The 23549-nt window shown below is 69.3% G+C and overlaps 5 protein-coding genes across 6 annotated transcripts; 2 read left to right on the top strand and 3 right to left on the bottom strand.

Moving 5' to 3' along the window:
* Positions 1-471: 471 nt before the first annotated feature.
* On the bottom strand, positions 472-1430 carry TIMM10 (translocase of inner mitochondrial membrane 10). Its single transcript, XM_027718032.2, has 2 exons — positions 1258-1430; positions 472-733 (listed from the first exon to the last, which is right to left on the bottom strand). The coding sequence occupies exons 1-2, from the start codon at positions 1326-1328 to the stop codon at positions 532-534; spliced, it is 273 nt and encodes a 90-aa protein (XP_027573833.1). The 5' UTR covers positions 1329-1430; the 3' UTR covers positions 472-531.
* Positions 1431-5835: 4405 nt separating this feature from the next.
* LOC113986369 (ubiquitin-conjugating enzyme E2 L5-like) lies at positions 5836-9243 on the bottom strand. The gene is made up of 4 exons (XM_027718027.2): positions 7738-9243; positions 6912-7001; positions 6279-6465; positions 5836-6207 (listed from the first exon to the last, which is right to left on the bottom strand). Exons 1-4 carry the CDS (start codon positions 7756-7758, stop codon positions 6044-6046), a joined length of 462 nt encoding a protein of 153 aa, XP_027573828.1. The 5' UTR covers positions 7759-9243; the 3' UTR covers positions 5836-6043.
* SERPING1 (serpin family G member 1) lies at positions 7919-11180 on the top strand. The gene is made up of 8 exons (XM_027718012.2): positions 7919-8149; positions 8323-8392; positions 8507-9002; positions 9106-9243; positions 9323-9526; positions 9657-9799; positions 10152-10371; positions 10873-11180. Exons 2-8 carry the CDS (start codon positions 8324-8326, stop codon positions 11118-11120), a joined length of 1518 nt encoding a protein of 505 aa, XP_027573813.1. The 5' UTR covers positions 7919-8149; position 8323; the 3' UTR covers positions 11121-11180.
* Positions 11181-11724: 544 nt separating this feature from the next.
* YPEL4 (yippee like 4) lies at positions 11725-14353 on the bottom strand. 2 transcript variants are annotated; one of them, XM_027718031.2, is made up of 5 exons: positions 14238-14353; positions 13150-13458; positions 12475-12518; positions 12263-12371; positions 11725-11991 (listed from the first exon to the last, which is right to left on the bottom strand). In XM_027718031.2, the coding sequence occupies exons 2-5, from the start codon at positions 13294-13296 to the stop codon at positions 11902-11904; spliced, it is 390 nt and encodes a 129-aa protein (XP_027573832.1). In that variant the 5' UTR covers positions 13297-13458; positions 14238-14353; the 3' UTR covers positions 11725-11901. The 2 variants fall into 2 exon arrangements, with proteins under 2 accessions (XP_027573832.1, XP_027573831.1); XM_027718030.2 differs by having other exon boundaries at positions 14201-14353.
* Positions 14354-15014: 661 nt separating this feature from the next.
* On the top strand, positions 15015-17648 carry CLP1 (cleavage factor polyribonucleotide kinase subunit 1). Its single transcript, XM_027718019.2, has 2 exons — positions 15015-16022; positions 16853-17648. Exons 1-2 carry the CDS (start codon positions 15417-15419, stop codon positions 17522-17524), a joined length of 1278 nt encoding a protein of 425 aa, XP_027573820.1. The 5' UTR covers positions 15015-15416; the 3' UTR covers positions 17525-17648.
* Positions 17649-23549: the final 5901 nt, after the last annotated feature.

The following is a 23549-nucleotide window of genomic DNA, read 5'->3' on the forward strand; positions in this document are numbered from 1 at the left end:
GTCCCCAGCCAGGGCTGGGTGTCTTGGGGGTATCCGTGTGTGGGTGTCCCTGTGCCCTGTCCCTCCAGGGCTGTGTCCCTGTGTGGGTATCCCTGTGCCCTGTCCCTCCAGGGCTGTGTCCCTGTGTGGGTGTCCCTGTGCCCTGTCCCTCCAGGGCTGTGTCCCTGTGTGGGTGTCCCTGTGCCCTGTCCCTCCAGGGCTGTGTCCCTGTGCAGGGACCCTTGGCTGTCCCCTCCGGTGACCCCCAGTGCACACAGACAGGGAGGGGCTGAGCCCTGTCCCACCCCACTGGGGATTACAAGGGGCTCAGCCCGGCTCTGCCTAATCCAGGGGATTACACGGGCTGGGCCCGGCAGGGGGGGCACCCAGGGGTGCCCCCCACAAGGACACGGCACGTGGCAGCTGGGGACAGCAAGGGGGGCTCCCAGCAGCAGCCACGGGCACCGCATACCCCAACACACGGCCACGGGGTGGGTTTGGGGGGCGAGGGGGCCCAGCGCTCCCGGTTTATTGGGGTGCAGGTCGGGGGGCTCAGGCGCTGCCACTGCCCTGCTGCATCCGCTTGAGCAGCTCCTCGTCCTGCAGCGACAGCTCCGTCAGCTTCTTGCCCATCCGCTCGTGCACCTCCAGGTACTTGGCCACGCACCGGTCCAGGCACACGCACTCCCCCTTGGACAGCTCCGACTCCTTGTACAGAGGCGGGACGCACTTGCGGTGGCACGCCTGGGTCATCCTGCACGGACCACACCGCGTCTGAGCCCCGCGGGACCCGGCCCCGCATCCCAGCGCCCCCTGTGCCCCGCCACCGCCACGCCCGGGACCCCCCCCACCCCAACACCCCCTGTACCCTCGCCACGGCCATCGCCAGCAGCCTCACCCCGCACCATCCCAGGACCCCAGTCCTGCACCCCAACACCTCCTGTAGCCCCTGTGATCGCCATCCCCGGAACCCCCAGACCCTGCACCCCGCAATCACCGCCCCGGGACACCGGCGTCCGCATCTCCCCAAGATCCCCCGCACCACAACATTCCCTGTCATAGCCACCCCCAGCACCCCTAGGACCCCCCAATATGCCCCATCCTCGGGTACCTCCGATGCCCCCCCATTTCGCAGGTGGCCTCTAGGACCCCGCGCACTCCCCTCCATCCCCAGCACCTCAGGGTCTCCCAGTGGCTCTGGCACCCCCCAGTGTCCCCCCAGCCATGGGCACCCCCCAGTACCCGCAGCACCCCAACGCCCCCCGCGGCGGGCCGCACCGGTTGTACATGTCGGCCATCATCTCAACCTCCAGCTCGGCCGCCAGCTGCTGTGCCCGCAGCGGGTCCATGGCGGCCGGCACCGGCCCGGATCGGCCCCGATCCCGATCCCGATCCCGGTGTCGCTCGGCCCGGCCCCGCTCGGTTCGGTCCCGTCCGACCCCCGGTTCCGCCCGGTCCCTGCAGGAACCACGTGGGCGCCGCGCTTCCGCCCACCCGCGCGGCGGCCCCGCCCCGCCGCCGGTCCCGGCCAATAGAGACCGGGGAAAGCGGGACCGGCCGTGCGTCCCGAGCGCTGATTGGGCATCGCGGGGGGAGGGCGGGGCCACGCCGGCGACCGGGGCGGTGGGAGGGAAAGGCGCGCGCTCTGCCCGGCCTTTGCCCCGCTGGGGCGTGGACAGGCCGGAGAGGGCGTGGCCAAGCCGAGGGGGCGTGGCCAGCGCCGGGACCGTCCCCGGGGCAGTCTGGGGGTCGCCGCGGGCTTTGCGACCCTCGGTGTTCCCCGCCTCGTGTCCCCCGCTCTGGGTCCCTACCGTGTCCCGCCGCCCTGCCCGGGCTGTCCCCGTGTGCCCCATGTCCCCCCTGGAGCCTTTGCCCCCGGCGTTCCCCGTGTCCTCCACGTCCCTCCGTGTCCCTCCTCGTCCCTCCATGTCCCTCCGTGTCGCCCGTGAGCCCCGCGTCCCGCCGTGTTCCCCCGCGTGCCTGTGTCCTCCCACCTCCCCCGTGTGCCTGTCGCGCTCAACTCTCCCTGTCCCTGCCCGGGGTGTCCCCTGCGTCCCCCCGGGCCCCCACGGCGCGGGCCCCACGTGTCACCCCGTGGGCTCCTTTGGGGTCGTCGCCGCTGTCCGGGTGGGCGTGTCGGCGCGTCCCCCCCTCCCCAACCGCGCCCCTGTGTCCGGCCTGACCCCACGCGTGCCCCGCGGGTGGGCGGTGAGTGAAGGCGGCACCTGCCCCCGGCCGGGTAAAAATAGCCCCGGGCGGGGGGGTCGGGGCGCGGCGGGGACGGCGGAGCGGGAACGGTCCGGAGGGTACGGGGAGAGGGGCTCCGGGGCGCTCCGGGGGGAACGGGGGGTACGCGGGGCGGGGGGTGGAGCGGGGAGCGGCCGGGAGGGTACGGGCCGGGGGGCACCGGGGAGGGGGCAAGAGAGACCGGAAGGGTTTTGTAGGGGGGCCGGCGGTGGGAAATGGGGGGCCGGGAGGGGGTACGTGTGGTCACGGAGACACTGGGGATGGGGAGAAGCTGGGGGGGTGTCTGGAGGGGGCATGGAGGAGTCGGGTGAGGTTATAGGGGCGTCGAGAGTGGGACACGTGGTGTCGGGAGAGGGATGTGGGGGGGTCGGGAGGGGGAATGGGGGCCCCAGACGTAATGGGGGTACAGTGGGCAGGAAGGGGTACGGCGGTGCTGACATGGGGCATGGGGGGAATGAGTAGTGGGGCAGGAGGGGAGTGCAAGGGTTGGTTTAGGGCATGGGGGGCTGGAGGAGGAGTGGGGGGGCCGGGCTGCAGTACTGGGGTGTCGGGATGAGTCATGGGGGAGTCTAGATGGGGGCAAATGGGGTGCCCAAGATGGGGGAATGGGTGTGCCGGGGCTGGAGGGGGGCATGAGGACAGGGGCAGGGTGGGGGTTAACGGGGCCGGGGGGCACGGGCAAGCTGGGGGGGTCATCGGGGGGCACCCCAGTGACAACCCTGTCCCCCTGCAGCAGTGACCGCAGCAGCATGGAGGCCATGGGAGACGCCGACACCCCCACATCGGACCCCCCCACCTCGGACGCCCCCACTTCGAAAACACCCCCCCCAGGCACCCCCACCCCGGGCACCCCCGCCTCGGACACCCCCACTTCGAAAACCCCCACCCCGGGCACCCCCACCCCCGACACCCCTGCCTCGGACTCCCGCGCCTCGGACACCCCCACTTCGGACACCCCCACTTCGAAAACCTCCACCTCGGGCACCCCTACCCCCGGCACCCCCTCCCCGGACACCTCGACCCCTGGCACCCCCACCCGCGGTAGTCCCACCCCGGACACCCCTCCTGACCCCCCCGCGGGGCCGGCGGCGGGCAGCGGGGAGGCGACGGCCCCGCAGGGTGCGGGGGAACCCCGCGGAGCGGAGGGCGAGGGGGGAGACACGGAGGGGGACGGGACGGACACGGGGGGCTCAGAGGGGTGCGCGGGGGGAGAGGCTGCCGGGGATGCCGGGGCAGAAGCACCCAGGGGTGCCAGAGGCGATGCCGGGGAGACCGGGGATGGCGAGGGCGATGCCGGGGCAGGGACAGCCGGGGACACCGGGGTGGGCACCGAAGGGGGTGCCGGGGGCGAACCGGTGCCGGCAGCAGCGGGCAGCACCCGGGGCCGGCAGGTGAGGCAGGGGGGCACGATGAGGGGGAGGGACACAGCCAGGGGAGGGCAGGTGCGGTAGGGATGGGGACAGGGGTGACTTCACCGGGGCGGGGTGACAGTGTCAGGGGCGGGGTGACAGTGTCAGGAGCAGGGTGACAGTGCCAGGGACATTGTGTAAGTGACAGTGCCCGCGCTGGCACTGCCACCCCTGCTGTGCCCACAGGAGCCCACTTGGCATCAGGACGAGGACGAGGAGCTGTGGCCTGAGTTTCCCCCGTGCTCGTCCCCAGAGGGGGCCACCAGCCCCACCTCCCCCACCTCCCCTGTGTCCCCCACATCCCCCACGTCCCCAGCATCCCCCACATCCCCCACAGGTAAGAGCCGTGCAGGCAATGGCACCTGAGTGCCCTGGGGTCGCCTCTGTCCCGCACAGTGTCCTTCACCCCCATAGGGTCCTCTGCAGGAACCCCATGTCCCCTCCCCATGGGGAAGGACCTTGAGCCCCAGGGATGCCCCAGCATTTAGGTGCCTCCTCCCACCCCTCTGACCCCTCCTCTCTCCTTGCAGCTGGCACCACCGATGGCACAGAGGGTGGTAAGAGGTGAGTGTCCCCACGGGTGGCACCCCAATACCCCCCCCCACGGGTGGCACCCCACAGCCCCACGCTCAGGGCTGTACCCCCCCGTGAGTGGCAGCCGCCGTGGTGCCTCAGCCCACCCGCGGGTCCCCCGTGTGCCCACAGGGGTGCTCCAGCGGGGGGGCCGCGGGGCCGGGCACCCCCTGGTTCGGCGGGGCAGAGACCGAGGCTGGAAGGGGCCGGGGGGAGGCCACGTGTGGGGTCCCGGGCGTATGGACGCAGTGCCATCCTGGAAAAGTTTGGAGGGTGAGGAGGGCCTGGCCCCACGGGGGGTGCGGGGGGGACATGGGAAAATGGGGGGGCATTGGGGGACTGGAGGGTAGGGGGGAACGGGGAGCTGTGGGACAGTGGGGTGGGTGGGTGCATGGAGCAGTGGTGGTATTTGGGGACCGACCACAGGGCGATGGAAGGTAGGGGGGGAATTGGGGGACAATGGAGGGGGGGGATGGGACAGTGGGGGTATTGGGGGACAGTGGGGGGGGCATGGGACAGGGAGGGTATTGGGGGGCTCAGGGCAATGGCACAGTGGGTTCATGGGGGATGTGGGGGTCTGTGGGACAGTGTGGGTATTGAAGGGGCATGTGGAAATGGAGGGTAGGAAGGGAATGGGGGGTGCATAGAGCGGGGTGGATGTGGGACAGAGGGGCAATGTGGCCATGGGGGGTCCATGGGGCAATGGCGTGTTGGGGGCCCAGGGTCCTGGGGCAATGGGGTCTGGGGGCTTCCTACGGGGGGCAGGGGGGTATGAGGGTCCCACGTCCCGGGTCCCCCCAGCGCCGCCACGGGGCCGGCCCCGCACCTGCGGCGGTCGGGCGGGGCCGCCACGGTCAAGACGATGCTGCTGGAGTGGTGCCGCGCCCGCACCCGCGGGTACCCGGTGAGCGCGGGCAGGGGGTGGCGGAGGGGGTGGCTGGGGAGGACCCGGGGGGGCGGCCTGACCCCCCGCCCGCGCAGAACGTGGACGTGCAGAACTTCTCCGGGAGCTGGGGCAGCGGCCTGGCCTTCTGTGCGCTCCTGCACAGCTTCTTCCCCGACGCCTTCGACTTCGGTGCCCTCGAGCCCGACGCCCGCCGGCACAACTTCGCCCTGGCCTTCGCCACCGCCGAGTGCGTGAGCGCAGCCCCGGCCCTCCCCGGGTCCCCTCCGGCCCTTCCCGGACCCTTCCCGGCCCCGGTGACGGGCGTGTCCCTCCCTGCAGGGAGCGGGCGGGCTGTGCCCCGCTGCTGGAGGTGGAGGACATGGTGCGGCTGCCGGTGCCCGACGCCAAGTGTGTGTACACGTACGTGCAGGAGCTGTACCGCTGCCTGGTGGCCAAGGGGCTCGTGAAGACCAAGAAGCGCTGAGGGGGTCCCCCCACCCGTGCCACCCCCAACCTTGTCCTCTGCCTTGTCCCCCAGCACTAAAGGCCACGGTGCCAGGCAGTGGTGGCCTCATATCTGGAGGGGGGGATGTGGGCACGGGGGTGCTGGCACTGAGTGTCTGTGGGGGCACAGCCCTGGCTCTGCCACCGGCAGGGTGACATTCCCCCCAGGGCTGGCACACGGGGGGCAGCACCTCCCGGAGGCTCCCACCCTCCCCCTGAGGTATCACGGAGCCAGAGCAGGTGCTGGAGCAAATTTATTGCCTTATGTACGGGGGGGCAGCTCTTGTGGGGGGCCAGCTCTTGTGGGGGGGGCAGGACCCCCTTCACGGTGCCAGAGGGGCCCCCGATGCCCAAGGTCCAGCGCCGAGGCAGGGGTGATGCCAGGGCCAGCCCTGGCTGGCATAGGGAAGGAGAGGGGCAGCCGAGGTGCCCCCGGGTGGGGGGCTCAGGGGCCGGGGGGGTCGGGGCGCGGCTCGGCGTGGAGCCGGGTGTGTTCCTGTGCCCGGCGCCGGAACTCCTCGGGGTGCTCCTGCAGCTCCCGGGCCAGGTCCAGCCGCAGCACCCGCTGGGGGTCGGGGCTGTCCAGCAGCTGCAGCAGGTCCTGCAGCACTGCGGGAACGGGGGGGGGGAAGTCAGGGGGGCACCCGCAGTGCTGCGCCCCCCGTCCCCTCGGTGCCCACCTTGGATGGCGCGGGTGGTGGGTGCCCAGTGCTCGTGGGTGGTGAGGAGCTGGCAGACGCGACCCTCGGGGTCCACGCCGGGATGGTAGATGGGGGTGCGGAGGGTGGCACGGGGGGGCTCCAGCGGGTGCCGCGGGGAGAAGGTCAGCTCGAAGCGGAAGGCACCCACGTTGTACGGGGGGGTGTTCTGCCGGGGTAGGGGGGGCACCTCAGCCCCTCAAGCCACAGCATCATCTGTCGGGGGGATCCCTGTCCAACCCTGATATACCCAGTGCCTCCCGTGGAGAAACACCACCACCCACCCCCCGGCAGCCCCTCAGGAGGGGAACCTCCCCCCAGTGTCCCCAGCCCAGGGCCCCAGGCTGTCCCCCAGTAGTGCCCCCAGAGGGACCCTCCCCAATTCTGCCCTGATAGGGACCCTCACTCAGTGTCCCCAGGAGACACCCCACGCCCCCGGGTCCCAAGGGTTACCCCCAACACCCCCCATGCCCTCATGGGCCCATCTCCTCTCCAGGGCCCCTGTGCCCCCGTAGTTCCCCCATGCCCCCCACGCCCAGGGGACCCCACACACCCCCCCCCAGCCCCTCGCTGCCCAGGACTCCCCCACAGCCCCCCGTGCCCCTCGTCACGCACGGGCAGCAGGAGCCCTTCCCAGCGCCGCACGTTCCGGTCCAGCGGCCGCACGTCTCGGGCTCCCTCCCAGCCCCGCACCTCCTCCAGCTCCTGCGGGAAGGGCGAGGGGTGGCTGGGGCCGTCCGGGACACGCCTCCAGGGACGGGGCTGCACCCCAAAACACCCCTCCGCAGGCTCGTCCTGGGCGGGGCAGCACGTGGGACACAGCTCGATGGGCGGGGATTCCCCATGGACCACGCCTTTGTGGGCGGTGGTTTCCTTGGAATACGCCCTTATGGGCGGGGGGGGTCTCCTTCATGGACGCGCCTCTTGGGTGCGGCCACTACAGACCACGCCCTGACGCGGAACGGTCCCCGCCGGGGAAACGAAACCGGAGTGCGCAGGGAGGGTTTGGCACCCCCGGCACCGAAAACCTTCCACGCCGGTACTGCCTCCCCCGCACCCCGGCACCGGGACCCCCGCACCGGCACTGACAACCCCCAGCACCGCCTCTCCTGCACCCCGGCACCGGGACGCTCGCACCGGCACCGGGACCCCCAGCACCGCCTCTCCCGCACCCCGGTACCGGGACCCCCGCACCGGCACTGACACCCCCCAGCACCGCTTCTCCCGCACTGGCACTGACACCCCCAGCACTGCTTCTCCCGCACCCCGGCACCGGGACCCCCGCACCGGCACTGACACCCCCAGAACCGCTTCTCCCGCACCGGCACTGACACTCCAGCACCGCTTCTCCCACATCCCGGGACCGGGACCCCCGCACCGCCCGCTCCGGTGCGGACACAAAGACCCCCCCCCCCCCGGTCCCGGTTCCCCCGGACCCCACCTTGGTGATCCTCACGGCCATGGTGATCGGTGCCCGGTGCCACGGGGACGGGCTCCGCGGGATCACGCCCCGGGGCGGGCGGGACGAGATTCTCCGGCCGCACCCCCGGGACGAGCAGACGGGTCTGGGACGGCCGGGAACACCCGCCACCCGGGGCTCCCGGTGGCGGTGGGTGACAGGAGCGCCGCCCCGCACCGTCCAGCGGGTGCCTGACGGGGGCAGAGCGGGACGCGGGGCCGCATCCCGCCTCCTCGGCTGCCCCCAGAACCGCCCCGCCCGTCCCACCCCGGCTGCCCTCGCACACCCGGCTGATTTACGGGAACCTCCTTAATCTTTAACCAGGCAGGGCCGGAGCCGGCCAGATCCCCCGGAGCCCGCTGGACACGCAGGGACCGACCCGCCGGGCACCCAGGTGGGCCCGGGGTGCTGCCTCCTCCCGACCCCCGGGGGGGCAGAATGGGGGCACCCCGGGGTGGATGGGGGCGCACGGGGTGGGGATACAGGCGGTGCAGGGAGTGGGGATGCAGGTGCCGGGGTGGGGGTGCAGGGTGCCTGTCCTGCCCTTGACCTGTGCCCTCCCACCAGGATGCCCACCATGACACTCTGGCTGCCCCTGGCGTGGCTGGTGGCCACAGCCGTGGCCACTGTCAGCCCGGTAAGTGTGCCCCAGGAACACAGGCTCCCTGTGCCCAGTGCCCCTCTGTCTCCCCTCATCTAAGCTGCCCACCCGGGTGCACCGTGCCCCCCTCACCCAGGTCCCTATACCCAGGTGCCCACTCTGGAGGCCTCTCCCAGCGGAGCGAAGCTGCTCACACAGCCCCCGACACCGCCAGTGCCCCCCCATCCTGCCACGGCCCCCCCGCAGGACGTGGGGGCACCTGTCCTGCCTATACCCACCCCCCATGCCCACCCCGAGGGGCTGCCTGGCTGGGATGCCCCTCACGGGGCCACAGACGCCCCTGGGCCCACAGAACCTGAGGGAGCCTCTGAGGAGCCAGGAAGCACAGCCTACGGGACCACGGCTGTGCCCACGCCTGGCACCACTCAGGGACCCCCAGGCACCACCACCCCGCCGTGCCCCGGGGACGAGGAGCCGGCCGAGGCCTGCGGGGAGCCCACGGGGGAGCAGCGGGCGGCCGTGGCCGAGGCGCTGGGCACCTTCGCCCTCCGCTTCTACCAGCACATGGCCGAGGCCGCCCGGCCCGACGCCAACCTGCTCTTCTCCCCCATCAACGTCGCCACGGGGCTCTCGCACCTGCTGCTGGGTGAGGGGCCGCCCGCGAGCACCGGCACTGCCGTGGGCACCGCCTGTGTCCCCCGGGGCTGTCCCACCCGGGGCACCTCACCCAGCTTCCCCTGTGCCCGCAGGCGCCCGCGGCGAGACCCGCGAGCGGCTGGGCGCCCTCCTGGCGTACCCGCCGGGGCTGGGCTGCGTGCACGGCGCCCTGCAGCAGCTGGCCGGCTCGCCCGGCCTCTTCTCGGCCGCCCAGATCTTCCACCACCCAGGTGAGGCGGGCGCCGGGTGCCGGCGGGGCGCTGCCGCCGGGTGGGCGCAGGGTTGACACCGACCGTGCCTGCCACGCAGAGCTGCGCCTCCGGCCCCGCTTCCTCAACGACTCCCTGCGCTTCTACGGCGCCCGCCCGCGCGCCCTGAGCGGCAACGAGAGCCTGGACCTGCAGAGCATCAACGCCTGGGTGCGGGAGGCCAGCGAGGGGCTGCTGCCCGCCCTGCTGCCCGCGCTGCCCCCGCAGCCCCGCCTGCTGCTGCTCGGCGCCGTCCACCTTCGCGGTACGGCCCCACCGCCGCGCCGGCCCGCGCCCACCCGGGACGCACCGGGGATCGGGCGCGCGGCCGAGGCCGCCCCGCGCAGTCCCCCCGGTGTCCCCCGCCCCTCAGCCCCGGTGCCGTGTCCCCGCAGCCGCCTGGCGCACGCCCCTGGACCCCGAGAAGACGGTGCCGCTGCCCTTCCTGCGCCCCGGGCGCCCCCCAGTCGAGGTGCCCACCATGACCAGCACCAAGTACCCGGTGGCCTCGTTCACCGACTCCCGCCTGCAGGTCCAGGTACCCCTGCTGGGACAGGGGTGGGGGTCTAGGGGGTCACTGCTGGGCACTGGGAGGGCTGTGGGGGCACTGCCCGGCCTGGGGGGCTAGTGGGTCACTGCTAGGGGTGGGTAACGGCATGATGTCACTCCAGCGGCTCTAGGGAGGGATGCCAGGCTGTGACATCACTCCTGTGGCACTCAGGGAGGATGCCAGGCTGATGTCAGTGCCCTGGCACTGAAAGAAGCACCAGCCGTGACCTCACTCCCCCGAGGCTGGGGGAATGCCAGGCTGGGACCTCACTGGTGGCACTGGGGGGTGCCGGTCTGTGGGGTCCCCGGTGGTGGCCCTGAGTCAGGGGTCCGTCCCGCAGGTGGGGAGGCTGGAGCTGAGCGAGGGGCTGAGCCTGGTGGTGCTGCTGCCGCGGGGGCCCCTGGGGGCGCTGGAGACCCTGGAGCGGTCACTGGACCCCCCCACCTTCCTGGCCCTGCTGCGGCGGGCGGCCCAGACGCCCCCTCGGGCCACCGCGCTGGCCCTGCCCCGGATGCACCTCGACCTCGCCCTGGACGTGGTGCCCCTGGTCCACGACATGGGTAAGGACACCTCACCACGAGGGCTGGGTGGGCTGAGGGTGACATTGCTCCCTGCAGGATGTCACGGGCTCCTCCCCTGCAGGTCCCTTTCCCCACTGTCCCCACTGTCCCCACTGTCCCCACTGTCCCCAGTGTCCCCAATGTACCTTTGGTTTCCCCTGGGTCCCCCCGTGCCCCTGGTGTCCCCCATGTCCCCAGTGCCCTGCTGTGCCCTGATGCCCCCAGCACCCCTATATTATCCCCCATATTATCTCGGGTCCCCAGTGGCCCAAATATCCCCGTTCTCCCTGGCGTCCCCGGTGTGCCTCTGGGGTCTCCTCCATCCTCAGCGTCCCGATCTCCCCGCACCCCTGTGTCCCTGACCCCCGGGTTTCTCCGTGTCCCTTGTGCCCCCGGGTGCCTGCCTCCGGTGTCCCCTCCCATCTCCGGTGTCCCCTCCCATCTCCGGTGTCCCCTCGCCGCCGTGTCCCGCGGGGGTGACCGTGAGCCCGTGTGCCGCAGACTTCGGGCTGTTCCTGGACGCGGAGCTGTGCGGGCTGGCGGAGGGCCCGGCCGCGGTGGACGAGGCGCGGCACCGGGCGGTGCTGGCGCTGGACGAGGCCGGCGTGGAGGCGGCGGCTGCCATGGCCACCTCGGTGGCGCGCTCGGCGCTGGTGCTGGAGGCGCTGCGCCCCTTCCTCTTCGTCCTCTGGCACGACGCCGGCGAGGTGCCCGTCTTCATGGGCCGCCTCAGCGACCCCCGGCCCTGACCCTGCCCCTCCCGTCCCCGCCCTCCCTCCTCTCAGCCCTCCGTCCTTCCCTCCCGCCTCCTCCTCGCCCTCCTCCCTCCATCCCTGCCTTCTCCTCTCCCTCCGTCCCTCCCTCTCTCTCTCCCTTACCCCTTTCCTCTCTCCCTCTCTCCATCCCTTGTCCCTCCTTCCACCCCTCCCTTCCTCCCTCCGCCCGTCCAACCACCGTCCAGCTCCATCCTTCCCTCTCCTTTCCCTCCCTCCCTCCCTGCTTCCTCCCTCTCTCCCTCCAGTTCTCCCTCCCTCTTTCCCCCCTCCCCCCATCTCCCCGCTTTCCCCGTCCATCTCCCCACCCTTCCCCCGCCCCAGTTCCCCAGGTTACCAGAGGGTCCCTGCTCCTCCCGCGCCTCAGTTTCCCCACCAGCTCGGGGTCCCAATAAAGATTCCGAGCCCCTCACTGCTCCTGTGCGTGGGGAGGGAGAGCGGGGGAGGGCACACCGGGGCTCTCAGGGACCCCCACCCTGTGCCAGTGTGCCCGCGGGTCCCCGGCTGTGTGCCCGGTGTCACCCCAGGGTGAGCCAGGGGTGGTGGCAGCACCGGGGGCAGGTGACACCCAGCGCCTTCCTAAAAAAAAAAAAGCCTTTATTGCCCTAGAAAAGCCCCGCAGCCCTCGCTGCTGGGGACGGGCACTGCGACCGGGGGGGGGGGGGGGGGCACGGGGAAGGTGCAAAGGAGGGGTTCACCCAGCGCCAGCCCCACAACGTGCCCCCACGTGCCCCCCAGTCCCAGCCGTATCCCCGCGTCAGTCCCAGCCGTTCTCCTTCACCATGTGTGACATCTCGATGATGAACTTCCCTTCCTTGTACTTCTGGCTGCTCTCGAAAGCCTGTTCCTGCGGGAGGGGCGGGGGGGGGTGGTGTCAGCCCCCCGCACCCCGACGGGGGTACCCGGGGTGCTGCCTTCCCCCAGGGCTCGGGGGTGTCCGCAGCGAAGGTTTGGGGTGGCCAGGGGGTGCCCATTTGGGCTACCCAGAAAAGGGGTTTGGGGTGTCTGGGGCAGCACCCACAGGGTGTGTTTGGAGTGCCCAGGGGTGTCCGGGGCAGGGGTTGGAGATCCCGGGCGGTGCCCGCAGGGGATGGCGGTGCCAGCGCAGGGGCACTCACGTATTTCCAGCCCAGCGTGGTCTTGCAGCTCTGGCAGAAGATGTCGGCCACCGAGTGCAGCCCCGTCAGCAGCAGGCGCTGCTCAGCCGGGCCACAGCCCACGTTCACCCTGCGCCGAGAGCGGGGTGTCCCACGGGCACGGCAGCCAGCCCAGGGCCCCCCGGGGACCCCCCCCTGCCCCGCCACCGTCCCCGGGGTCCGCCAGTACTCACACGGAGTTGAACAGGTAGGCACGGCCATGGCTGCCCTGGAAGGACTGGGGGGACACGGCCAGAGTCACTGGTCAGCCCCTCACTTCCCTCGGCCCCCCTCCCTCTACGTCGCCTGCGCCCCCCGCGTGCCCCCACCCTGCTGCATTGCCACCCTGCCAGCCCCGGGGACACAGCGGGGGGACACCTGTCCCCCTGGGGACACTGAGGGGGAGACGGTCACCTCCACGGGAGCGCCACGGGGGACACCTGCCACCCCCAGGGCACCGTGTGGGGTGAGGCTTCCTGCCCTGGGGCAATGCTGGCCGCCGTGGGAATGTCCTGGGGACACCAGACGGGGACACCTGCCATGCCAGGGGCACCATGGGGGGGGGGGCGGTGGCTGTCCCAGTGCCACCTTGGGGAGAGGCTCAACACCCCGGGGACGCAGTGGGGGTGACACTCGCTGTCCCAGCACCCCCCTGGGGACACCATGGGGTGACACTCGCTGTCCCAACACCCCCCCGGGGACACCATGGGGGGCACTGGCTGTCCCAGCGCCACCTTGGGGAGAGGCTCAGCACCCCGGGGACACGGTGAGGGTGACACGGTGAGGGTGACACCCGCTGTTCTGCCCCCCCCCCGGGGGACACTGCAGGGTGTCCCGCGGGGGGACAGTCCCCACCCCGGCGGTGGCACCTTGGAGATGAGCTCCTCGTGGCGGGCCAGGTGCGCCCGGCAGTGCACGCAGCTGTAGGTGCGGTGGGAGCGCGGCAGGTAACTGCGGAAGGTGCGGGGGGGCAGGCGGGCGGCGGGGGGCAGGCGGCGGCGGGGCGGGGGCGGCATGGCCGGGGGCAGCGCCCCGGGGGGCACCGCGCAGCCCCCGCACAGCCGCTCGCAGGGGAAGCAGCGCAGCAGCGCGCCCAGAGCCGCCGTCCCGCCCGGCCGCGCTCGGGGGGCTCCGCCGGGCCCCCCCGGCAGAAGGAGGCGGGAAAGGTGGGGGGCGGCCTGCGGAGGGGGAAAAGGGGGTGGTGAGGCGGAGGGGGGGGGGGACGGCGGGACTGCTGGATCCCGATCCCCGATCGCCCAGGCTGAGACCGGGCGGCTTGTAGCAGGAGTGAGGGGGCAGCACCCCGGGGGGCACCGGGAAAGGGGGGGAGAGGGAGGCCCGAGGGACAGGGGAAGGATAGCGGGGGGGGGGTCCCAAGCGGGGTTTGGGGTCCCTTCTCGAAACGCCTGGGAGTCCCTGGGGAGTGGGAGTCCCGGGGGGAGGGGGAGATTGGGGATTCTGGGGGGAAAAGATTAGGGGTCCCGGTGGGGGAGACTGGGGGTCCCGAGGAGGAGACATTGGGAGTCCCCAGGGGGGATGATGGGGGGACATGAGGGGGAGAACTGAGGGTACCGGCAGGGGGAGAATTCGGGGTCCTGATGAGGAATGGTGGGGGTCCCGAGGAGGAATGGTGGGGGTCCCGAGGAGGGGAATTGGGGATCCCGAGGAGCGATGATGGGGGTCCCGAGGGATGATGATCGGGGCCCTAGCGGGTAGATTGTGGGTCCCGGGGGGGTATGACGGCGGTCTCCGGGAGGAGACGGGGTGCCGGGTAGGGGCATATTTGGGGTGGCGGGGCAGCAGGACGGGGGTACCGCCGTGGGGGGGGCAATCTCAGGAACGCTGGGGCGCACGACGGGGGGCTCGGCGGGGCTTTGGGGGTCTCGGGGGAGGGCACGATGGGGGCCCCGAGGGGGGTACCGGGTTCCGTGCGTTCCCGGGGGCCGGGGCCGCTCACCGCCCGCCGCTGTCCCCGCTGCCGCTGTCGCCGCTGTCCCCGGGGCGGGCGCGGGGGGGGCCCTGCGTGCCCGGGGGCCGCATCGCGGCACCGTGACTCATCCCGCGGCCGTGACGTCACCGCCCGCCACCGCGGCCGTGACGTCACCGCCCGCCCCTCCGACGTCAGCGCGGCCGCCGAGGATGCGCTGCGGCCGCCGGCACCCCCCGGTCCCCCCGTGTTCTGCCTTGTCCTCCGTGTCCCCCATGTCCCTGCGGACCCCGCGTACCTCGGCATCTCCCGGTCCCCCCATGGCCCCCATTTCCCCATGTCTCCCGTGTCCATAGTGTCCTCCATGTCCCCCCTCGTGTCCCCCTACATCTCCCAGTCCCCTCGTGTCTCTATGTCCCCTGTGTCCCTCATTTTCCCGTGTGCCCCGTGTCCATCATGTCTTCCATGTCCCACCACGTCCCCGTGTCCCCCTACGTCTCCCCTGTCCCTATGTCCTTGTGTCCCCATGTTCTGCCTTGTCCTCCCAGTCCCCCCCGTGTCCCTACGTCCCCCATGTCCCCTGCGTCCATCATGTCCTCCATGTCCCACTGTTCCCCCCCTGTCCCCGTGACCCGCCGTGTCCCCGTGTTCTGCCTTGTCCCCCTGTGTCCCTGCGTGTCCCCTGTGCCCCCCTGTGTTCCCCGTGTCCCCCATGTCCCCCCTTGTCTCCCGGTCCTCCCGTGTCCTCCGTGTCCCCCCCGTGTCCCTCGTGTCCCCTCACGTCCCCCGTGACTCCCCCCCCCCCCCCCCCCCGCTCGGTCGCCCCCTGGGGGCACGAAAATGAGATGTAAATCAGGCGAGGCGAAGGGGGGGGCGGGACTGCGAGTAAATCCCATGCAAACGACATGCGAACGATCCCGGGAGCCAACCCGAGGGATCGGGGGAGGTGGGGGGGACACAGGGACTGCAATGAGATGCAAATGAGAGGGCGGGATGCAGACAGGCACACGTATGCGCGTACGAAACGCAAACGATATGCAGATGAGATGCAAACGAACCACGGCTCCCCGCCCACGTGACCCGAGCGCCCCACGTGATTAGGGAGCGCCACGTGACGCGAAGCTCAGCGCTCCCGCCGTCGCGTCGCTCTGACGCCACTTCCGGCGCGACGGCGGCGGGCGCCGGTACCGGGAGCCCCGGGGCGGTGTCATGGCGGACGACGGCGGCGAGGAGAAGAAGCAGGTGGCCAAGTTCGAGCTGGAGCGGGAGACGGAGCTGCGCTTCGAGGTGGAGGCGGCGCAGACGGTGCAGCTGGAGCTGCTGACCGGCATGGCCGAGGTGTTCGGCACCGAGCTCACCCGCAACAAGAAGTTCACGTTCGACGCGGGCGCCAAGGTGGCCGTGTTCACGTGGCACGGCTGCACCGTGCAGCTCAGCGGCCGCACCGAGGTGGCCTACGTGTCGCGGGACACGCCGATGCTGCTGTACCTGAACACGCACACGGCGCTGGAGCAGATGCGGCGCCAGGCCGAGCGCGACGACGAGCGCGGCCCCCGCGTGATGGTGGTGGGACCCACCGACGTGGGCAAGACCACCGTGTGCCGCCTGCTGCTCAACTACGCCGTGCGCCTGGGCCGGCGGCCCACGTTCGTGGAGCTGGACGTGGGGCAGGGCTCGGTGTCCATCCCCGGCACCATGGGCGCGCTGTACATCGAGCGCCCCGCCGACGTGGAGGAGGGCTTCTCCCTCCAGGCCCCCCTCGTCTACCACTTCGGCTCCACCACGCCCGGCACCAACATCAAGCTCTACAACAAGGTGAGCGCCGGAGGAGATCCTCCCCCCCGCCAGGGGCTGTGGGAGCAGCTCCTGCGATCCCTGTGCCCCGGGATGCGGGGAGGGCGGCGGGGGGACGGGCGTGGAGGAGCCCCTCCGGGGAGGGGAGAGGGGCTGAGGGGCCACGGCTGGGCTGTTCCCTGCCCCGAGCCCCCAGGCTGGGGGCATCTGAGCGCCCGAGGGGGCTGTCTGGGGACAGAACCCTGACCTGGCCCTGGGGACAAGGCCTGGTTCTGCCGCCCTGGTGCAGTCACTCCTCCCTAGCTGGGGGGAGGGAAGTGCAGAGGAGGATGTGAAGCTGATGAGGGAACGGGAGGACCTCCCCTGTGCAGACAGGCTGGGAGAGGGGCAGCTGTTCAGGCTGGGGAGGAGGAGGTTGTGTGGGGACCCCAGAGCAACCTCCCGGTATCTGAAGGGACTCTTCCCCAGGAACTGGAGTCACAGGACAAAGGGGAACGGGTTCACACTGACAGAGGGGAAATTTGGGCTGGATATTGGGAAGAAATCCTTCCCCGTGAGAGTGGTGAGACACTGGAAGTTGCCCAGGGGAGGGTGTGGCTGTGCCCCATCCCTGGAAGTGTCCGAGGCCAGGCTGGACAGGGCTTGGAGCAACCTGGGCTAGTGGAAGCTGTTGGGGTCGGGATGGGATGATCCTTAAAGTCCCTTCCAACCCTTAACATTCCATGATTTTTCCCTGGGGTGACTGCCCAGAATCAAGGCGTTGAGTGGGTACAGAAGGACCTGGGGTGGGATGGGGGGGACACACACGGGTGCCACCAGGGTGACCCCCCCCATGACCGCTGTGCCCGCAGATCACGTCCCGCCTGGCCGACGTGTTCAACCAGCGGTGTGAGGTGAACCGGCGCGCCTCTGTCAGCGGCTGCGTCATCAACACCTGCGGCTGGGTCAAGAGCTCGGGCTACCAGGCCCTGGTCCACGCCGCCTCCGCCTTCGAGGTGGACGTGGTGGTGGTGCTGGACCAGGAGCGCCTGTACAACGAGCTGAAGCGCGACCTGCCGCACTTCGTGCGCACCGTGCTGCTGCCCAAGTCCGGCGGCGTGGTGGAGCGCTCCAAGGACTTCCGCCGGGAGTGCCGGGACGAGCGGATCCGCGAGTACTTCTACGGCTTCCGTGGCTGCTTCTACCCGCACGCCTTCGACGTCAAGTTCTCCGACGTCAAGATCTACAAGGTGGGCGCGCCCACCATCCCGGACTCGTGCCTGCCGCTGGGCATGTCGCAGGAGGACAACCAGCTGAAGCTGGTGCCGGTGACGCCGGGGCGGGACATGGTGCACCACCTGCTGAGCGTCAGCACGGCTGACGGCCCCGATGACAACATCTCGGAGACCAGTGTGGCCGGCTTCATCGTGGTCACCGGTGTCGACCTGGAGCGCCAGGTCTTTACCGTGCTGTCCCCGGCGCCGCGGCCCCTGCCCAAGAACTTCCTGCTCATCATGGACATCCGCTTCATGGACCTCAAGTAGGGGGGGCAGCCGGGTGCGAGCCCCCCCTCCTGGGCGTGTGCCCCCCTAATTCCTCCTGGCAGTGCACCCACCCTCTGCTTTTATACTGTTTTGTACGGTTTGATATTAAATCTGGAAGCCCTTTGCTGTCGGTCAGTGTCGGTGGAGCGGGAGGGCAGGGGGAGTTCCCAGGGGTCGTGCGGTACGGTCCCCGCGCTCCCCGCGCCCGCAGTGCGCCGGTCCGTGCGCGTGTCCGTGTCCCCCCACGCCTCCCCGCGGTGGTACGTCCCGCGCATGCGTAGCGGCCCCGAGCCCGCCATGCCCCTGTCCCGCTGCTCCGCCCCTCCCCGCGCGCGCATGCGCGCCTCCGTTCCCGGGGCGGGGCGCGGCGGGGCGGTGGCCAATGGCGGGCGCGCTCGGCGCGCACGCGCGCTCGGGTCGGCCCCGCCCCGCCCGCCCGGAGCCGCCGCCGCCGCCGCCGCCGACCGTGCCCGGAGCTGCCGCGCGCGGCCTCCCGCCGGTGAGTCACGTGGGCCGCGAGCACCCCCCGCACCGCCCCCGCCACCGCCGCGCTCTCTCCTCCCCGGCCCCGCCGCCGCTCCTCCCGCGGCGGCCGCCCCCGCGCGCCGCTCGGGCCGTGCCTCCGGTGTGTCCCGGCGACACCCCCCCACCTCCCGGGCGGGTACCGGCCCCTCACTCCGTCCGTCCGCGGGTGTCCCCGTCCGCGGCTTCAATCCCCGCCGCGTTCCGCACGGCCGACCCTGCCCCGATGGCCGCCGGTGCCTCTGCACGGGAGCGCCGCTTCCTCCTCGTCGTCCTGCCCCGCCGGCAGCGGGCCGTGCTCCGCCGGGGGCTGGGGCCGGGAACCCGCCGGGGGACGCGCTCGCTGCCCCGCAGCCGGGCCCGTCCCCGGTGCCCCCGGGAGCACCTTCCCCGCCGCGTTCCGCGCACCGGCGGCGCGGTCGCGTCTCCGCGGGTTTTTGGGGTGAGCCGGCGCGGCTCCAGCCCGGCCTCTCCTCGCGGTTCCCCAGATCCCCCGCCCCGCGGATTCCCGGCCGCGGCGTGCCGCCGGTTCGGGAGGGGATGGGCTGCCCCCGCGTCCCCCGCGGCTCCGGGAAGTGGTTCCCCCGGACCTGCCGGCTCCCGCCCCGGCACAGAGCTGGGTCTGGGCGCTCGGCAGGCAGGATTCTCTGTACGGGGGTGGGTTTGGGCGGCGTGAAGTGCCACCAGGGCCTTGTCTCGATCGGAGCAAGGAGAGTTGATCTTGGAGCCTCTTCCTGGGCTTAATCCAGTTATCACCTTCCTTCCCTCGGGCCCAGGCGCTGCTCTAGCAGACGTTTATTCCCGTTGGTTCCCGAGGCCATGAGCCCCGGCTGGAGATGGAGAGGGGGGTGATTAAGGGAGTCTGAGGGGGGACTCTGAACTCCCCTGTGAGGGGCCTGTTTGGGGACACTCCCACCTGCGACTGTGCCCGGTGTGTTCTGGCACAGTGACAGGAGCCTGGGTCTGTATTTGCTCACCGTGGGGCCCGGTGGGACACGGCCCCGATGGACGAGACCTGTTTCCTCCTGCCTTGCCCATCAAATGGGGCTAATCCCGCGTAAAGCAGCGGGATGGGCCAGGGAAGGAGGATGGGAGCGGTGTAAGCCCCGGGCAGGAGATAAGCACAGAGTGATTCCAGCCTTCTGGCTGTCTGCAGTGGAATATTGGTCCATTTTCCGTGTTTGTCCTCCTTAACACCCCTGTACATCTACCTGGGTGGGAGAGAGGCGGGTGTGCAGGATGCAGCAGTTCCACCAGAAGCCCCGGTGTCCAAATGCACGTTGCTGTGCGTCCTCCTTTGGAACTGAAAGCAGGGAAGTGTCCCCAAAACGGGGCAGGGGCTCCTGTTTGCACACAGGGCGGGGACCAGAGGGGAGTCTCGTGCTGGGGGGCTGCGGTGGGGCGGGTTTGGGAACGTTTCCGCTCTCTCTGATGGATTTTGGAGTCTTAAACGTCAAGCGGTAGGTGAGAGCTGGTCGTGCAAGGACAGGGGGAGCAGAAGGAGCTGCAGAGGGAGGAGGGAATCTCCTGGTGCCGGGGCTGAGCACGCGGCGATCTCTGGAATGGCTCCGCGGAACTCCCGGGCGCAGCCGATCAAAACAAAAGTGGGAACAGGTAAAGCACATCCCGTCTCCGGCGCAGCCCTGGATCTGCCCTGTCTCTGGGAGTTGCCTCACGTGGAAGGAATTGTTTGTGTGTTTGCCCTGCGCCATGGGAACTCGGTTGGATCGGGGCAGGTCGGGAGCTGCGGATCCCGGCAGGTGACGCAGGTTTGGGAGCCGGGAACCGAGAGGGAACTCTCCCCTCCCCGTGCCGTGGGCTCCCATCCCGGGCGGTGGTGTGGTTAATTCCCGGGTGTATTTCCTCCTTCCCAGGCAGGAGCAGAGCGAGGAGCCGCAGGGACACGAGGGAGGGAAGGTTGGGAGCTGGGCACACGGGTTCCCTCACCCCCTTGTGTCCTGTCTCAGGCCTCGGAAGGGCCGAGCCACGGAGCAGCAGGGCTGCGTCGGGAAAGGCTGGAGAGGGGCTGCAGCAGATGGGCAGAGCGGGGTGGGAAGCATGGAAGGAGGAGCGAGGAACAAGGGGCTGGAGGAAGAGGAGGAAATCAAGGAGACTTTGCAGGGCCTTGACCCAAGAAAAGGAGATGCAGGCTCGGAGAAGTGGAAGGTGGCAGCAGTCGCAGTTGCACGCGTCCCGAGGGAGGGAACTGGGAATTAAAGGAAATCCCCAGAAAGGGAGATGAGGGAAACAGGAGCAGCTCCCCTGTATGAGTGCAGGGAAGCCCTGGAGATGAGCGCTCCAGAGGTGGCTGAGCAGAGCAGGACTGGGAAAATGCTCTGAAAGGGGAATGCTAGGATGGGAAAAATAGGTGGAATTTCTGTGGGAGAGGGAAGGGGGAGTGAGCAGTGACAGAGGCACTGGGGGAGGAAGGAGCAGGGCAGGTCCAGAGGAGCAGGAGAGGAGGAGTTGCTGGGCTGGAAGTGGCAGAGGGAAAGGAATGGGAGCCCGTATATGTCACGTGGAAGTGAGATGAGCTGGGGACTCTTTGGAGCAGGGAATTTTGTGAGTGCCCTTTGTGGATGGGGACAATGTGGCCAGAGAGACAAAGGGCTTGGGGAGAAGGTGCAGGGAAAGGAGGGGTTGGTAGACCAGAGGTGGGCAGGTTGCAGGGCTGGGAAGGGGGGTGGCTGGGGAGGAACATGTGTGTTTGGGAGAGAATCAGTGGGAACGTGGCCTGAATTGGTGTCATCTGTGGGAATTCGGGGTGGATTTTCCTTGAGTTTCTCCTGGGCACCCTGGGGACTGCAGAGCAGAGATTCTGGCACGCTGGGCTGGGCTGGGCTTCTGCCCTGGCCTCTGTGGCAGGGCTGGAGGGCTCTGAGGGGGTCTTGCCATGCCGTGGGGATCAGGGAGACATTCCCAGAGCTGTGTCGTGGCTCTGGGAGTCGGGATGGGCTCGGCAGCCTCCTGGTGAGTTGTGGAGTTATTCCAGGCACGAAACAGGGATGCATTTGCATCGGATCTCGCTTGGGTGTCACTAATGACAGCACTTGGGGTTTCCCCCAGCTCAGGTGGCCTGTCCCATGGGTACCTGATTCCACGGGGAGCTGGCTCCGGCACCTCTGCAGGGATCACCCCCATGGGAAGCACTGGAGCACCTGGATCTTGGGGTGGAAGGGCCGAGGCAGAGCAGGGCCGCGAGGGGAGGGTGGAGATCTCCGGAGGGAGGAATATCAGGGAACACCCCCTTCTGCTTGGCAGGCTCTGTTTGAGCCCGAGGTGTGGCTGTGCCTCCACGGCGGAGCGTTCAAAGGGCTGGGAGCAGATTGCTCCTGCTAAAGCAATCAGCCGTGCTGTCGGCCCTGAACTTGCGACAGCCCATCCCTGGAATTGCTGATAGCCCATCCTGGAATTGCTGTCGGCCCCTGTCGCAGGGCTGGGCTCTGTGGGGTGCTGGGCTGTTCCCCAAACCCTGTGTAGGGGCTGGTGGGTGCTTTCCCCAAAGCCCAGTGGGCGCAGAGTGGGGCTGGAAAGCTGTAGCTCTCCAGGGAGCTCTGTCCATGCCACAGGAAACAGCTTTCCCTGGTGTTACTGGAGCTGCTGCCAGGTGAAACCAGCACGTTCCTGGCTGGTCGGAGCATCATCCTTGCATTTCCTCCCCGTCCCAAGGGCAGTGAAACCTTGGGGTGGGAAGTTGAGCTCGGGTCCTGCGGAGGACGGGCCGTGAGTCAGCTGGGGTGGCTGGGACTGGACCCAGCTCACTGTAACACATCCTTGTCATTAAACGTGCCTTTTTGATGTTGGACCGCAGCTCTCCAGGCCTTCAGCCACGTTTGGTCAGCACCAGAGAGTTCCCTGTGTCCACCCCGAAGGAAAAGCTTGGGGAGGTGGAGAAAGGTGGAAGGAGGAAGGCAGGGAGACGCTGGGCTCTGTTCGGACCTGGGCAGAGGCAGCGAGGGGAGGGTGGGTGACAAGCAGGAACTGGTGGGATGTGATTGATGTGGGATGGGCTCATGGCTGTTTTGGGGGTTTGGGGCAGGTCGGGGCCTCCTGCTCCCGTTTCCAGAACGGTTTGGTTTTCCTGTTGTCCGTGGCACTCCCTCCTGCGTCCCTGTCATCAGCCAAGGGTGGCAAGTTCCCAAGGGCACCCTCAGGCACTTGAGGCTGCCCAGTGAAAAGCCACCTGTCCTTCACAGAACCATGGCATCCCAGGATGGTTTGGGTTGGAAGGGCGTCCAGTTTCACCCCCTTACTTCCTAGTGGACACCTTCCACTATCCCAGGTTGCTCCAAGCCCCGTCCAGCCTGGCCTTGGACACTTGCAGGGATGGGGCAGCCACAGCTTCTCTGGGCAACCTGTGCCAGGGCCTCAGCACCCTCACAGGGAAGAATTTCCTCCCAATATCCCAGCTAAACCCTGCCCTCTGGCAGTTCAAATCTGTTCCCCCCTGTCCTGGCACTACAGTTCTTGATGAATCCAGAGCTGCAAAAGCCATGTCCGGCTGGGGGAATGGTGTTTTCCATGGGCCTCTCCCGTCTCCTACCCTCCAGGGAAGGGGATGAGACTCCTGGATGTCTTTTCCTCTTGTGATCTCCACCCCTGTGTTAAGTCCTGGAGCTTCTGCTCAGCCTCTGCACCTCAGGGAGCCGGCGCTCGCTGGCGCTGGGATTTGAGCAGGAGCTGCAGGAGGGAATTTGTGGGGTCCCTCCACTCCTTCGGGGCTCAGGGTGGTTTCTTGGGGGGGTCACAGAAGGGGTAGGGACTGGGGAGCTCGCTGGCCTCTCCCTGGGTGTTCACACATGGCTCTGTCCCTTCTCTTGCCATAGTAATTCCTGCTGTTATTTTTTTTCCAGGTGAGCTGTGGCGTGCCAGACCTCAAGTTTTAATGGTTTTTATGTAGCTTTTTTTTGTTTTTTTTTTTTTTTTTAAAAAAAAGACGAATGGATGAATGAAGAAGGATTTTATTGAAGGAAGGGGAGGAAAAAATGAAGCGGTTTGGAACAAACTGAGATCTTCCCCCCGCACCGCCCGGGCCATGGGTGAGACAGACCTGCTCAGCACCACTGCCACCCTTGGGTGTCTGCTGGGGTTGTAAAGGCGCTCCCTGAACGCCCCCTTCCAGGTCCCCCCAGTTCACCTGCTGGGAAATGGTCGCTGCCGAGAGGATTTAATGCCATTCCTGTCGGTTCCCAACCGCCGAGTGGATACCGAGCCCGTGGAAGGGCCTGGGGCTTCAGGAGAAAGGAGCAAGTAGGAAAACCCACAGTCTGCCAGACCTTCCCCTCCGCCCCCCTCGAAAGAAAGGATTTACAGCTCAACCTTGCACCAGCTGTTCCTCGGCTTTAACAGACAAGAGAGAAATAAATAAAATTAAACGGCCACCGCCAGCCAGCCCCGGATCCCGGTGAAATCAGGGAGAGTGTTTCCGTGACCCCTCCAGCGAGGGGAGGAGGAGGAGGAGGAGGCACGGCAGCGGAGAGGAAGCCGGGCAGATTGCTTGGAG

The sequence above is a fragment of the Pipra filicauda genome, unplaced genomic scaffold (genome assembly GCF_003945595.2).
Source record: "Pipra filicauda isolate LSUMZ 115617 unplaced genomic scaffold, ASM394559v2 scaffold651_size339498_pilon, whole genome shotgun sequence".
In the NCBI taxonomy this organism is placed as follows: Eukaryota; Metazoa; Chordata; class Aves; order Passeriformes; family Pipridae; genus Pipra; species Pipra filicauda.

Excerpts from the sequence above, each read along its gene's own strand:
- TIMM10 (XM_027718032.2), bottom strand. The coding sequence starts at position 1,328 with ATGGACCCGCTGCGGGCACAGCAGCTGGCGGCCGAGCTGGAGGTTGAG. Across the intron at positions 734-1,257 it reads ATGGCCGACATGTACAACCG|GATGACCCAGGCGTGCCACC; the intron begins GTGCGGCCCGCC and ends TGGTCCGTGCAG.
- YPEL4 (XM_027718031.2), bottom strand. The coding sequence starts at position 13,296 with ATGCCGCCCCCGCCCCGCCGCCGCCTGCCCCCCGCCGCCCGCCTGCCC. Across the intron at positions 12,372-12,474 it reads GCCTACCTGTTCAACTCCGT|GGTGAACGTGGGCTGTGGCC; the intron begins GTGAGTACTGGC and ends CTCTCGGCGCAG. Across the intron at positions 11,992-12,262 it reads CCACGCTGGGCTGGAAATAC|GAACAGGCTTTCGAGAGCAG; the intron begins GTGAGTGCCCCT and ends CCCCTCCCGCAG.
- LOC113986369 (XM_027718027.2), bottom strand. The coding sequence starts at position 7,758 with ATGGCCGTGAGGATCACCAAG. Across the intron at positions 6,466-6,911 it reads GGGAAGGGCTCCTGCTGCCC|AACACCCCCCCGTACAACGT; the intron begins GTGCGTGACGAG and ends CTACCCCGGCAG. Across the intron at positions 6,208-6,278 it reads CACCACCCGCGCCATCCAAG|TGCTGCAGGACCTGCTGCAG; the intron begins GTGGGCACCGAG and ends CCGTTCCCGCAG.
- CLP1 (XM_027718019.2), top strand. The coding sequence starts at position 15,417 with ATGGCGGACGACGGCGGCGAGGAGAAGAAGCAGGTGGCCAAGTTCGAG. Across the intron at positions 16,023-16,852 it reads ACATCAAGCTCTACAACAAG|ATCACGTCCCGCCTGGCCGA; the intron begins GTGAGCGCCGGA and ends CTGTGCCCGCAG.
- SERPING1 (XM_027718012.2), top strand. The coding sequence starts at position 8,324 with ATGCCCACCATGACACTCTGGCTGCCCCTGGCGTGGCTGGTGGCCACA. Across the intron at positions 9,244-9,322 it reads CCAGATCTTCCACCACCCAG|AGCTGCGCCTCCGGCCCCGC; the intron begins GTGAGGCGGGCG and ends CCTGCCACGCAG. Across the intron at positions 9,800-10,151 it reads ACTCCCGCCTGCAGGTCCAG|GTGGGGAGGCTGGAGCTGAG; the intron begins GTACCCCTGCTG and ends TCCGTCCCGCAG.